At 45.8% G+C, this 14,179-nt stretch overlaps 1 protein-coding gene across 1 annotated transcript in view; it reads left to right on the forward strand.

Moving 5' to 3' along the window:
• Positions 1–14,179, forward strand: part of LOC131941556 (A disintegrin and metalloproteinase with thrombospondin motifs 2) — a 58,240-nt gene that overhangs the window by 38,728 nt on the left and 5,333 nt on the right. Inside the window, exons 17-25 of the mRNA XM_059300850.1 lie at positions 2,844–2,930; positions 4,153–4,322; positions 5,297–5,435; positions 5,659–5,791; positions 7,503–7,706; positions 9,025–9,228; positions 9,452–9,661; positions 9,915–10,124; positions 10,772–10,984. Of these exons, the coding sequence (XP_059156833.1) occupies positions 2,844–2,930; positions 4,153–4,322; positions 5,297–5,435; positions 5,659–5,791; positions 7,503–7,706; positions 9,025–9,228; positions 9,452–9,661; positions 9,915–10,124; positions 10,772–10,984 (1,570 nt within the window). The remainder of the gene's footprint in view (positions 1–2,843; positions 2,931–4,152; positions 4,323–5,296; positions 5,436–5,658; positions 5,792–7,502; positions 7,707–9,024; positions 9,229–9,451; positions 9,662–9,914; positions 10,125–10,771; positions 10,985–14,179) is intronic.

The raw sequence follows: 14,179 nt of genomic DNA on the forward strand, positions 1-14,179 counted from the left end.
TTTGAATTCTTGATAGGTCTGACTGGTCTTTTGAGAGCGGCTGGTCTCTTGTATAGTTAAGCTGGTCTTTTTGAGAGAGGTTGGTGTCTAATGTCTGTTAGGTGAAGCTGGTCTTATGTATGTTACGACTGATCTGTTGAGAAAGGCTGGTGTCTTGTATGATAGGACTGGTGTGTTGAGAGAGGCTTGTCTATTGTAGGATAAGACTAATCTTTTGAGAGAGGCTGGTCTCTTGTATGGTAAGAATGGTCTGTTGAGAGAGGCTGGTCTGTTGAGAGTTACTGGTGTCGTAAAGGGTTAGACAAGTTTGTTGATATATTCTGGTGTCCTGTATGGTAAGATTGAACATTTCAGAGAGAGTTTGGTCTTTTGTATATTACGACTGGTCTGTTGTGAAAGGCTGATCTGTTGAGAGATGCTGGTGTCTTTAAGATTGGTCAGTTGACAGATGCTGGTGTCTTGTATGGTAAGACTGGTCTGTTGAGATAGACTGATATGTTGAGAGGCTGGTCTGTTGAGAGAGGCTGATCTGTTGAAAGAGGCTGGTTTGTCAAGAGAGGCTGGTCTGTGGAGAGAGGCTGATCTGTTGAGAGATGCTGGTCTGTTGAGAGAAGCAGGTATGTTGAGATAAGCTGATCTGTTATGTGGTAAGACTGGTGTGCTGAGAGAGTCTGGTCTGTTAAGAGAGGCTGATCTGTTAAGAGAGGCTGTTCTGTTGAGAGAGGCTGGTCGGTCGAGAGAGGCTGATCTGTTGAGAGAGGCTGGTCTGTTATGTGGTAAGACTGGTGTGTTGAGAGAGGCTGGTCTGTTGAGAGAGGCTGGTCTGTTGAGAGAGGCTGGTATGTTGAGAGAGGCTGGTCTGTTGAGAGAGGCTGATATGTTGAGAGGCTGGTCTGTTGAGAGAGGCTGGTCTGTTATGTGGTAAGACTGGTATGTTGAGAGAGGCTGGTCTGTTGAGAGAGGCTGGTCTGTTGAGAGAGGCTGGTATGTTGAGAGAGGCTGGTCTGTTATGAGGTAAGACTGGTGTGTTGAGAGAGGCTGGTCTGTTGAGAGAGGCTGGTATGTTGAGAGAGGCTGGTCTGTTGAGAGAGGCTGGTCTGTTGAGAGAGGCTGATATGTTTAGAGGCTGGTCTGTTGAGAGAGGCTGGTCTGTTATGTGGTAAGACTGGTATGTTGAGAGAGGCTGGTCTGTTGAGAGAGGCTGGTCTGTTGAGAGAGGCTGGTCTGTTGATAGAGGCTGGTCTGTTGAGAGAGGCTGATCTCTTAAGATAGGCTGGTCTGTTGAGAGAATCTGGTATGTTGAGAGAGGCTGGTCTGTCGAGTGAGGCTGGTATGTTGAGAGAGGCTGGTCTGTTAAGAGAGGCTGATTAGTTGAGAGAGGCTGGTCTATTGAGAGAGGCTGGTCTGTCGAGAGAGGCTGGTCTGCTATGTGGTAAGACTGGTCTGTTGTGAGAGGCTGGTATGCTGAGAGAGGCTGGTCTGTTGAGAGAGGCTGGTATGTTGAGAGAGGCTGGTGTGTTGAGATAGGTTTGTCTGTTCTAAAATTAATCATAAAAGCATTTACCAAAGACAACTAACCATGTCGTTGAACATGTACGCCAAACATTTTGTAACCTACCATATAAACATTTCTTAACACGTATCTAAACCCTCAATCTATAGCTAGTAGTGAATTAACAATAATTAAATTTATTGCACATTCTTGTGGAAATATAATTCGAATAATGTTGTTTTGATTTATATTTAGATTCTAGAACGAAGATCTAGATCTAGTTTCAAAGTATTGTGTTAGCCTAAAAAATTGTAAACAAATCAGTTTGGTTATTGACAATCTGGAAATAGGCTATATTAAACAAATACTATGTGTTTATAATTCTTTAAAATGATAAAATGTAATAGAATAGTTGACAATCATTAATCAAATATCCTTACCTATAAGTACTGTGACTGCTGTGCTGTAAAATTGTGTGATAATACGGCGTGCGACTGCGTTCCCGATCAAAAGTGTACTGACAAATATAGCGATGTTCGTTTTGCGCCGAGATTTTTCGCGCTAGAAATAATAGGCGGTTTGTTCAAATGATTATATCTCAATAACCATTCTACAGATTTCTCAAATATTTTCAGGCATTATGGGGAATCATATTGGCTTTTGATTTATGTAAAAAAAAGAAAATCGAATTTTTTTGAGTTAGACGGTTTGCGACCGAGACCATCGATATATATATATATATATATATATATATATATATATATATATATATATATATATATATATATATATATATATATATATATATATATATACAGAGAGAGATAGAGGTGCTTCAAACAATTTTGTGGGTTGGGTTGGGGGACATTTTAATGGATCTCTAAACATATGTGTGAGTTTTAAGGCCACTAGCGGTTAGGGCACTACTCGAGTAATACTTATGTGATGACAAACTAAGTTGGCTCCCTTGTGTAACTACGGCGTATACCCCGCCAACTGAGTTGTCTGTAGTGGTAAGGTCTACAAATAATTGGGCTAAGTTAAGTCTAACACTTATTTTCCAAGGTCACATAACCACCACTCATTGTGCTGAGTAACCATCACCCCATTTTATCACTGACCTTCACCTTGAGTTTTTCGCGTCGTGTGACCGCCATCAGATTTGGGGGACCGAATGACGTCATGTTGTGTGGCTAAAAATTTTAACAAAATCTGGTTTTGTTTAGCTTACGTCTTCACTTTTTTTTTATTACTTCACAAGAAAAGGATAATCTAAATGAATATTTATTGCTTGATAATAAGATCTATATCGTGGACTACTAATTACTCTAATTAATACTCTCTTAAACAGGACAAGAGTACATTCCAGTGATAACAATTCCAGAAAATTCTAGAAATATTGAAATTATTGAAACTAAATTAAGTGGCCATTTTTTAGGTAAGTCATTTAAAATACCCATGTCACATTCAAAGAACAATCACTCATTAATATCACCTGAACCTACCTAGACCCAATCACTCATTAATATCACCTGAACCTACCTAGGCCCAATCACTCATTAATATCACCTGAACCTACCTAGGCCCAATCACTCATTAATATCACCTGAACCTACCTAGGCCCAATCACTCATTAATATCACCTGAACCTACCTAGGCCCAATCACCCATTAATATCACCTGAACCTACCTAGGCCCAATCACTCATTAATATCACCTGAACCTACCTAGACCCAATCACTCATTAATATCACCTGAACCTACCTAGACCCAATCACTCATTAATATCACCTGAACCTACCTAGGCCCAATCACCCATTAATATCACCTGAACCTACCTAGGCCCAATCACTAATTAATATCACCTGAACCTACCTAGACCCAATTACTCATTAATATCACCTGAACCTACCTAGACCCAATTACTCATTAATATCACCTGAACCTACCTAGGCCCAATCACCCATTAATATCACCTGAACCTACCTAGGCCCAATCACTAATTAATATCACCTGAACCTACCTAGACCCAATTACTCATTAATATCACCTGAACCTACCTAGACCCAATTACTCATTAATATCACCTGAACCTACCTAGACCCAATTACTCATTAATATCACCTGAACCTACCTAGGCCCATCCTGTTGTGTCTAACACCAATCTTGTCCACAATCCCCTTGTTGTCTGCCTACTGTACAGTTGGCAAAACTATTTCAGCCAGCTACAACTTGAGCACTTAGTAACTGAGGTATCTGTTACAGTTGGCAAAACTATTTCAGCCAGCTACAAGACAACTAGAGCACTTAGTAACTGAGGTATCTGTTACAGTTGGCAAAACTATTTCAGCCAGCTACAAGACAACTAGAGCACTTAGTAACTGAGGTATCTGTTACAGTTGGCAAAACTATTTCAGCCAGCTACAACTTGAGCACTTAGTAACTGAGGTATCTGTTACAGTTGGCAAAACTATTTCAGCCAGCTACAAGACAACTAGAGCACTTAGTAACTGAGGTATCTGTTACAGTTGGCAAAACTATTTCAGCCAGCTACAACTTGAGCACTTAGTAACTGAGGTATCTGTTACAGTTGGCAAAACTATTTCAGCCAGCTACAAAACAACTAGAGCACATAGTAACTGAGGTATGTTTTCTCGCAGCCATAGAAGATCCCAAGTATGGCACATTACCGCTGAACGGGGAGAAGCGACAGTCTAAAAATACCCGACTTGTCATCAATGGCGCCATGTTCGAGTACAAGCGCTCAGGGCCCAACAGTATGGAGAGCATTACCTCCCCTGGCCCTCTCCGCAAGCCTCTTCAAGTGCTGGTAAACTTTTTATTTTTTATGCCCATGTCATTTCAAAGATATCTATTTAAGCCCATGTCATTTCATGAAAAATTTCATAGGTCATGCTACTCACTGACATGCATTATTAAATAAAGACCTTAGTTTAAACCAATTAAAAACAGCATTCCCAGCCCTAAAATCAGTTGCTGTACCAATTAAAAAACACTATTCACAGCCCTAAAATCAGTTTATGTACCCATTAAAAAACACTATTCCCAGCCCTAAAATCAGTTTCTGTACCCATTAAAAAACACTATTCCCTGTCCTAAAATCAGTTGCTGTACCAATTTAAAAACACTATTCCCAGTCCTAAAATCAGTTGCTGTACCAATTAAAAAACACTATTCCAGCCCTAAAATCAGTTGCTGTACCAATTAAAAAACACTATTCCAGCCCTAAAATCAGTTGCTGTACCAATTAAAAAACACTATTCACAGCCCTAAAATCAGTTTCTGTACCCATTAAAAACACTATTCCCAGCCCTAAAATCAGTTTCTGTACCCATTAAAAAACACTATTCCCTGTCCTAAAATCAGTTGCTGTACCAATTTAAAAACACTATTCCCAGCCCTAAAATCAGTTGCTGTACCAATTTAAAAACACTATTCCCTGTCCTAAAATTAGTTGCTGTACCAATTAAAAAACACTATTCCAGCCCTAAAATCAGTTGCTGTACCAATTAAAAAACACTATTCCCTGTCCTAAAATCAGTTGCTGTACCAATTTAAAAACACTATTCCCAGCCCTAAAATCAGTTGCTGTACCAATTTAAAAACACTATTCCCTGTCCTAAAATCAGTTGCTGTACCAATTAAAAAACACTATTCCAGCCCTAAAATCAGTTGCTGTACCAATTTAAAAACACTATTCCCTGTCCTAAAATCAGTTGCTGTACCAAATAAAAAACACTATTCCCAGCCCTAAAATCAGTTGCTGTACCTCACTCACTTCAGGTGTTCACAAATAACGAGCTGAGCAACACATCAATATCTTTTAGCTACGTTGTACACAAGAGTGATTTCACGTATGAGATGAACAACTACAAATGGAAGTTTGAAAACTGGTCTGCCTGTTCAGTTACCTGTGGCAAAGGTAGGTCAGCTTGTTCAGATACCCATAAAGAGGTAGGTTTAGCTCAAGAACTCAGATTTTTGCAATATTCATTCACTGTAAAACTAGGTAACATTATTTACTGTAAAACTTGGTATAATTGAAGGACATTATTTACTGTAAAACTTGGTATAATTGAGGGACATTATTTACTGTAAACCCCGTATCTTTGAGGAACAATGTGTGCAATGTCTGATGTCTGCAGGTGTACAGACCATCATACACGGCTGCTACCACAAGGACACAGACGTAAAAGTTGACCTTGAACTCTGTGCTCTGCTGCCTCCACCACGCAAGGACACGTCACCCTGCGCACTGGACCAGTGTGGCCTCGTCAGGTAGGTCATCTGTTGACATGTGCTCAGGTAGGTCATCTGTTGACATGTGCTCAGGTAGGTCATCTGTTGACATGTGCTCAGGTAGGTCATCTGTTGACATGTGCTCAGGTAGGTCATCTGTTGACATGTGCTCAGGTAGGTCATCTGTTGACTTGTGCTCAGGTAGGTCATCTGTTGACATGTGCTCAGGTAGGTCATCTGTTGACATGCACTCAGGTAGGTCATTTGTTGACATGTGCTCAGGTAGGTCATCTGTTGACTTGTGCTCAGGTAGGTCATCTGTTGACATGTGCTCAGGTAGGTCATCTGTTGACATGTGCTCAGGTAGGTCATCTGTTGACTTGTGCTCAGGTAGGTCATCTGTTGACATGTGCTCAGGTAGGTCATCTGTTGACATGCACTCAGGTAGGTCATCTGTTGACATGTGCTGAGGTAGGTCATCTGTTGACATGTGCTCAGGTAGGTCATCTGTTGACATGTGCTCAGGTAGGTCATCTCTTGACATGTGCTCAGGTAGGTCATCTGTTGACATGTGCTCAGGTAGGTCATCTGTTGACATGCGCTCAGGTAGGTCATCTGTTGACATGCACTCAGGTAGGTCATCTGTTGACATGTGCTCAGGTAGGTCATCTGTTGACATGTGTTCAGGTAGGTCATCTGTTGACATGTGCTCAGGTAGGTCATCTGTTGACATGTGCTCAGGTAGGTCATCTGTTGACATGTGCTCAGGTAGGTCATCTGTTGACATGTGGTCAAGTAGGACCTCTCTACCAGATACCAAATTGCCTAATTCTCTATCAGATACCTGTATGACCTACCTCTCTCCCAGAAACCAAATGACCTAACTCTCCTAGATACCTGTATGACCTACCTCTCTCCCAGATACCAAATGACCTACCTCTTTACCAGATACCAAATGACCTAACTCTCTACCAGATAACTGTATGACCTAACTCTATACCAGATACCTGTATGACCTACCTCTCTCCCAGATACCTGTATGACCTACCTCTCTCCCAGATACCAAATGACCTACCTCTTTACCAGATACCAAATGACCTAACTCTCTACCAGATAACTGTATGACCTAACTCTCTACCAGATACTGTATGACCTACCTCTCTCCCAGAACCTGTATGACCTACCTCTATCCCAGATAACAAATGACCTACCTCTTTACCAGATACCAAATGACCTAACTCTCTACCAGATAACTGTATGACCTAACTCTCTACCAGATACCTGTATGACCTACCTCTCTCCCAGATACCTGTATGACCTACCTCTCTCCCAGATACCAAATGACCTACCTCTTTACCAGATACCAAATGACCTAACTCTCTCCCAGATACCTGTATGCCCTAACTCTCTACCAGATACCTGTATGCCCTAACTCTCTACCAAATACCTGTATGACCTAAATCTCTACCAAATACCTGTATGACCTAATTCTCTATCAGATACCTGTATGACCTACCTCTCTACCAGATACCAAATGACCTACCTCTCTCCCAGATACCTGTATGACCTAACTCTCTCCCAGATTCCTGTATGCCCTAACTCTCTACCAGATACCTGTATGCCCTAACTCTCTACCAAATACCTGTATGACCTAACTCTCTCCCAGATACCTGTATGACCTACCTCTCTACCAGATACCTGTATGACCTACCTCTCTCCCAGATACCTGTATGACCTACCTCTCTCCCAGATACCTGTATGCCATGGACAAGGATTACAGCGAGTGTGTGGCCAGATGTGGAGAGAAGGGCTACCAGCAGCAGAAGTTCCACTGTGAGAGGCAGTTCCTCAACAACCAGACCTTTGAGAAGACCTCCCTCAGCTGGTGCCAGCATCTGGTCCCTCCCAACTACACGCAGGCCTGCATGGGCCAGCCTTGTAGCACCACTCACAGGTGGGTGCTAACTGGTGCTGGGGTGGGTGCTAACTGGTGCTGGGGTGGGTGCTAACTTATGCTGGGGTGGGTGCTAACTGGTGCTGGGTGGGTGCTAACTGGTGCTGGGGTGGGTGCTAACTTATGCTGGGGTGGGTGCTAACTGGTGCTGGGGGGTGCTAACTGGTGCTGGGGTGGGTGCTAACTGGTGCTGGGGTGGGTGCTAACTGGTGCTGGGGTGGGTGCTAACTGGTGCTGGGATGGGTGCTAACTGGTGCTGGGGTGGGTGCTAACTGGTGCTGGGTGGGTGCTAACTGGTGCTGGGGTGGGTGCTAACTGGTGCTGGGGTGGGTGCTAACTTATGCTGGGGTGGGTGCTAACTGGTGCTGGGTGGGTGCTAACTGGTGCTGGGGTGGGTGCTAACTGGTGCTGGGGTGGGTGCTAACTTATGCTGGGGTGGGTGCTAACTGGTGCTGGGGGGTGCTAACTGGTGCTGGGGTGGGTGCTAACTGGTGCTGGGGTGGGTGCTAACTGGTGCTGGGGTGGGTGCTAACTGGTGCTGGGATGGGTGCTAACTGGTGCTGGGGTGGGTGCTAACTGGTGCTGGGGGGTGCTAACTGGTGCTTGCAAGGTTAGGTGGAGGGATGAGGCGGGTTAGTTGTAACAGATGCGTCTATGGTGGGTCAGATTGTAGCTAACTGCAGAGTTTCTTCCAGGCATCTCGAAAAAATTTTACCGCCCCCCCCCCCCGAAGGAAATGAAATTTATGTAATTTATATAGAAAATATATACTTTTAACAGTGTCCGCCCCCCCCCCCCCCAAAGAAAGTCTACCGCCCCCCCCCCCCCGAAAATTTCAAGTGCCCCCCCCCCCGGAGAAAAAAGTCTGGAAGAAACACTGGCTAACTGGAGGGGGCGGGGGCAGGGTCAGGTAACCAATGCTTAAAGGGGTGGGTCAGGTTGGGGTGGGGCCATGGCAGAACACTTGTGTGAGACGTAATGTTTAGCTAGGGCACAAAACTTCTCGGAACTGTATCACTCCCCTCCACGAGGCTTAACAAATGTCCAGCAGTGGCTTGTGTATTGGTTTGGTTATTAACATGTTACATACAAGTAGTCTCGATGATGTGATAACAAATATTTCTGAGTAACTTTTTATATAAACATTGCTTCCCTTCTTATGTAAAAATTATTTGTGTGCTTTAAGTGTTAACTTTTACTGTCCTGTAAACATTCCGAGCAAGACAATGAAAATAGACAAGGTTCTAATTCTTACATTAGAAACTAGGTTATGTCCCCTCATATGCAATGTGTAATTCATTTTAAATTTGTTGTTCAGTTTCCAATGGCGAACCACAAGTGAGTGGTCCAAATGTTCATGTGGTGATGCAGGTGTCCAGACCATCAATGTCACCTGTGTCAGAGTGGAAACAGTGGCCAACAATACCCAGAAAACAGAATCCACGGTGCCAGACAACAACTGCAAGGATGTACCAGGGAAACCTAGCACAAGCAGGTCATGTCAAGGCCAGCCGTGTCAAGTGTAAGTGTGGACCTCACAGTTTAGACATGCTGGAGAGCAGGACTTAAGTAGGACTTAAGTAGGGCTTAAGTAGGACCTAAGTAGGACTTAAGTAGGACTTAAGTAGGACTTAAGTAGGGCTTAAGTAGGACCTAAGTAGGACTTAAGTAGGACTTAAGTAGGACCTAAGTAGGACTTAAGCAGGACTTTGCCTAATTTGACCAACCCTAACTCTCTTGTACAGGACAAAATACAGGTGGGCCAACACCTTCAAGTACTCTGAATGTAGCACCAGCTGTGGTCCAGGGGTCAAGAGCTCCACCATGGTGTGTGAGAGGGTGACCTTGTCAGGTGACCAGGAGAGTGTGGAGGAGGTAGACGAACAATTGTGTGCCAAAAGTCTCAAGCCCTATCCCAGGAAACAGTCGTGTGAGAATGAGGCCTGCGAGGAAAAGTGAGTGAACAAAACAGGCTATACCATTCACGGTACTTACAAGTACCACTCAAGTTAAACAAAACAGGCTATACCATTCACGGTACTTACAAGTACCACTCAAGTTAAACTTTAAATTTAAATGATTCATGATGATGTTTTATAGGAATAATACTATTGTCTCCCTATGACACAAGTTCTCTAGAATTCCCCCACCATTTACCTACTTGAAGCCACTGCCACCACTAATATTGAGCCCACGCCTGTGTTGCAGGATCAGATACCAGTGGCTCAACAGTTTTCAGAACTCCACATGCAGTCAGAGGTGTGGCTTGTTAGGACTGGAGCATGCTGAGCTGGTCTGCCACCAGCTGGCCAGCGGAAATCAAACTGTGGTGGCCCAAGTGGCAAGTTCATTCTGCAGCGACCTTCAGAAACCAGAGGTCGAGACACGAACATGTCAGCTCAAACCTTGCCCAGAAGAGTAAGTAACCAACAGTTCATGTCAATAGACAGCTTGTATGACATTAGACAGTTCATGTCATCAGACAGTTCATGTCAGTAGACAGTTCATGACACTGGCAAAACTAAGAGAACACTTCCTTAAGCTGCAAGGTGATGAAAAATATAAGAACACATCACTCGCTGAATTCAAGATAAAGCCATCAATTTCTGAACTGACAACAGCAGAAGTCACATTGATCTGCAGTAGATATTTATGTTTTATTTTTTTGTGTGAAAATCAGATTTGAATGGTTTTATTCTTTGATCACAGTGATGTTGATACACAGTTGATACACCAGTAAAATGTATACCTATGTTTTAAATTTTTTAAAATCATTATCTTTTTCCTATTAAGAATTGTTTGGTGTATGCGCATATGAAGTGGTGGGGTACATCAAAAAGTTCATGTCATTTGATATTTAATGACATGAGACTTTATAAGCGCCTAATGTCAATGTTTGCCAAGTATTTTAATTTTGTGCTTTAAAAATGTCAGTTGAAATCCAATAAAATTAATCTCCGTCAGATGTACACTAAATTTAAGTAAACTTGTCTATTCAGCCATTGCCCATAAAAATGTATCAGTAGATCTCTAAATGTATCAAGCCAATATTTTCCTTGTGCCAGCAGCTTTGTGTACAGATGGAGCTACAACTTCCAGAACGCCTCCTGCAATGCCAAGTGTGGGGAGTCTGGGGAGATTGAGCCGACGCTGACCTGCTTGAAGCTGTCCAAAGTCTTTGAGGATCTGATGGAGAATGTGGAGGAGACATTCTGCACCAACAGCACCAAGCCGTACAAGCGCAGACGTACATGTACGGCCGAACCTTGTCAAGATGAGTAAGTGGTCGTAGCACTGGGGTCATCTGTGCCAGTCACTGGGGTCATCTGTGCCATCACTGGGGTCATCTGTGCCAGTCACTGGGGTCATCTGTGTCAGTCACTGGGGTCATCTGTGCCAGTCACTGGGGTCATCTGTGCCAGTCACTGGGGTCATCTGTGCCAGTCACTGGGGTCATCTGTGCCAGTCATTAGTCACTGGGGTCATCTGTGTCAGTCACTGGGGTCATTTGTGCCAGTCATTAGTCACTGGGGTCATCTGTGTCAGTCACTGGGGTCATTTGTGCCAGTCACTGGGGTCATCTGTGCCAGTCACTGGGGTCATCTGTGCCAGTCATTAGTCACTGGGGTCATCTGTGTCAGTCACTGGGGTCATTTGTGCCAGTCACTGGGGTCATCTGTGTCAGTCACTGGGGTCATCTGTGCCAGTCATTAGTCACTGGGGTCATCTGTGTCAGTCACTGGGGTCATTTGTGCCAGTCACTGGGGTCATCTGTGCCAGTCACTGGGGTCATCTGTGCCAGTCATTAGTCACTGGGGTCATCTGTGTCAGTCACTGGGGTCATTTGTGCCAGTCACTGGGGTCATCTGTGCCAGTCATTAGTCACTGGGGTCATCTGTGTCAGTCACTGGGGTCATTTGTGCCAGTCACTGGGGTCATTTGTGCCAGTCACTGGGGTCATTTGTGCCAGTCACTGGGGTCATCTGTGCCAGTCACTGGGGTCATCTGTGTCAGTCACTGGGGTCATCTGTGCCAGTCACTGGGGTCATCTGTGTCAGTCACTGGGGTCATCTGTGCCAGTCACTGGGGTCATCTGTGCCAGTCACTGGGGTCATCTGTGTCAGTCACTGGGGTCATCTGTGCCAGTCACTGGGGTCATCTGTGCCAGTCACTGGGGTCATCTGTGCCAGTCACTGGGGTCATTTGTGCCAGTCACTGGGGTCATCTGTGCCAGTCACTGGGGTCATCTGTGTCAGTCATTAGTCACTGGGGTCATCTGTGCCAGTCATTAGTCACTGGGGTCATCTGTGCCAGTCACTGGGGTCATCTGTGTCAGTCATCAGTCACTGGGGTCATCTGTGCCAGTCACTGGGGTCATCTGTGTCAGTCACTGGGGTCATCTGTGTCAGTCACTGGGGTCATCTGTGCCAGTCACTGGGGTCATCTGTGCCAGTCACTGGGGTCATCTGTGTCAGTCACTGGGGTCATTTGTGCCAGTCACTGGGGTCATCTGTGTCAGTCATTAGTCACTGGGGTCATCTGTGCCAGTCATTAGTCACTGGGGTCATCTGTGCCAGTCACTGGGGTCATCTGTGTCAGTCACTGGGGTCATTTGTGCCAGTCACTGGGGTCATCTGTGCCAGTCACTGGGGTCATCTGTGTCAGTCATTAGTCACTGGGGTCATCTGTGCCAGTCATTAGTCACTGGGGTCATCTGTGCCAGTCATTAGTCACTGGGGTCATCTGTGCCAGTCACTGGGGTCATCTGTGCCAGTCACTGGGGTCATTTGTGCCAGTCACTGGGGTCATCTGTGCCAGTCACTGGGGTCATCTGTGACATCACTGGGGTCATCTGTGCCAGTCACTGGGGTCATCTGTGCCAGTCATTAGTCACTGGGGTCATCTGTGCCAGTCACTGGGGTCATCTGTGTCAGTCATTAGTCACTGGGGTCATCTGTGACATCACTGGGGTCATCTGTGCCAGTCACTGGGGTCATCTGTGACATCACTGGGGTCATTTGTGCCATCACTGGGGTCATCTGTGCCAGTCACTGGGGTCATCTGTGCCAGTCACTGGGGTCATCTGTGTCAGTCATTAGTCACTGGGGTCATCTGTGCCAGTCACTGGGGTCATCTGTGCCAGTCATTAGTCACTGGGGTCATCTGTGCCAGTCACTGGGGTCATCTGTGTCAGTCATTAGTCACTGGGGTCATCTGTGACATCACTGGGGTCATCTGTGCCAGTCACTGGGGTCATCTGTGTCAGTCACTGGGGTCATCTGTGCCAGTCACTGGGGTCATCTGTGCCAGTCACTGGGGTCATCTGTGTCAGTCATTAGTCACTGGGGTCATCTGTGCCAGTCACTGGGGTCATCTGTGCTAGTCACTGGGGTCATCTGTGTCAGTCACTGGGGTCATCTGTGTCAGTCACTGGGGTCATCTGTGCTAGTCACTGGGGTCATCTGTGCCAGTCACTGGGGTCATCTGTGCCAGTCACTGGGGTCATCTGTGCTAGTCACTGATGTCATCTGTGCCAGTCACTGGGGTCATCTGTGCCAGTCACTGGGGTCATCTGTCTCAGTCACTGGGGTCATCTGTGTCAGTCACTGGGGTCATCTGTGCCAGTCACTGGGGTCATTTGTGCCATCACTGGGGTCATCTGTGCCAGTCACTGGGGTCATCTGTGCCAGTCACTGGGGTCATCTGTGCCATCACTGGGGTCATCTGTGCCAGTCACTGGGGTCATCTGTGCCAGTCACTGGGGTCATCTGTGCCAGTCACTGGGGTCATCTGTGCCAGTCACTGGGGTCATCTGTGCCAGTCACTGGGGTCATCTGTGTCAGTCATCAGTCACTGGGGTCATCTGTGCCAGTCACTGGGGTCATCTGTGTCAGTCACTGGGGTCATCTGTGCCAGTCATTAGTCACTGGGGTCATCTGTGCCAGTCACTGGGGTCATCTGTGTCAGTCATTAGTCACTGGGGTCATCTGTGACATCACTGGGGTCATCTGTGCCAGTCACTGGGGTCATCTGTGTCAGTCACTGGGGTCATCTGTGCCAGTCACTGGGGTCATCTGTGCCAGTCACTGGGGTCATCTGTGCCAGTCACTGGGGTCATCTGTGTCAGTCATTAGTCACTGGGGTCATCTGTGACATCACTGGGGTCATCTGTGCCAGTCACTGGGGTCATCTGTGTCAGTCACTGGGGTCATCTGTGCCAGTCACTGGGGTCATCTGTGCCAGTCACTGGGGTCATCTGTGCCAGTCACTGGGGTCATTTGTGCCATCACTGGGGTCATCTGTGCCAGTCACTGGGGTCATCTGTGCCAGTCACTGGGGTCATCTGTGCCAGTCACTGGGGTCATCTGTGCCAGTCACTGGGGTCATCTGTGTCAGTCATCAGTCACTGGGGTCATCTGTGCCAGTCACTGGGGTCATCTGTGCCAGTCACTGGGGTCATCTGTGCCAGTCAC

Source organism: Physella acuta, unplaced genomic scaffold (genome assembly GCF_028476545.2).
Source record: "Physella acuta isolate Inbredline_101_S28 unplaced genomic scaffold, ASM2847654v3 ptg000365l, whole genome shotgun sequence".
NCBI classification, from domain to species: domain Eukaryota; kingdom Metazoa; phylum Mollusca; class Gastropoda; family Physidae; genus Physella; species Physella acuta.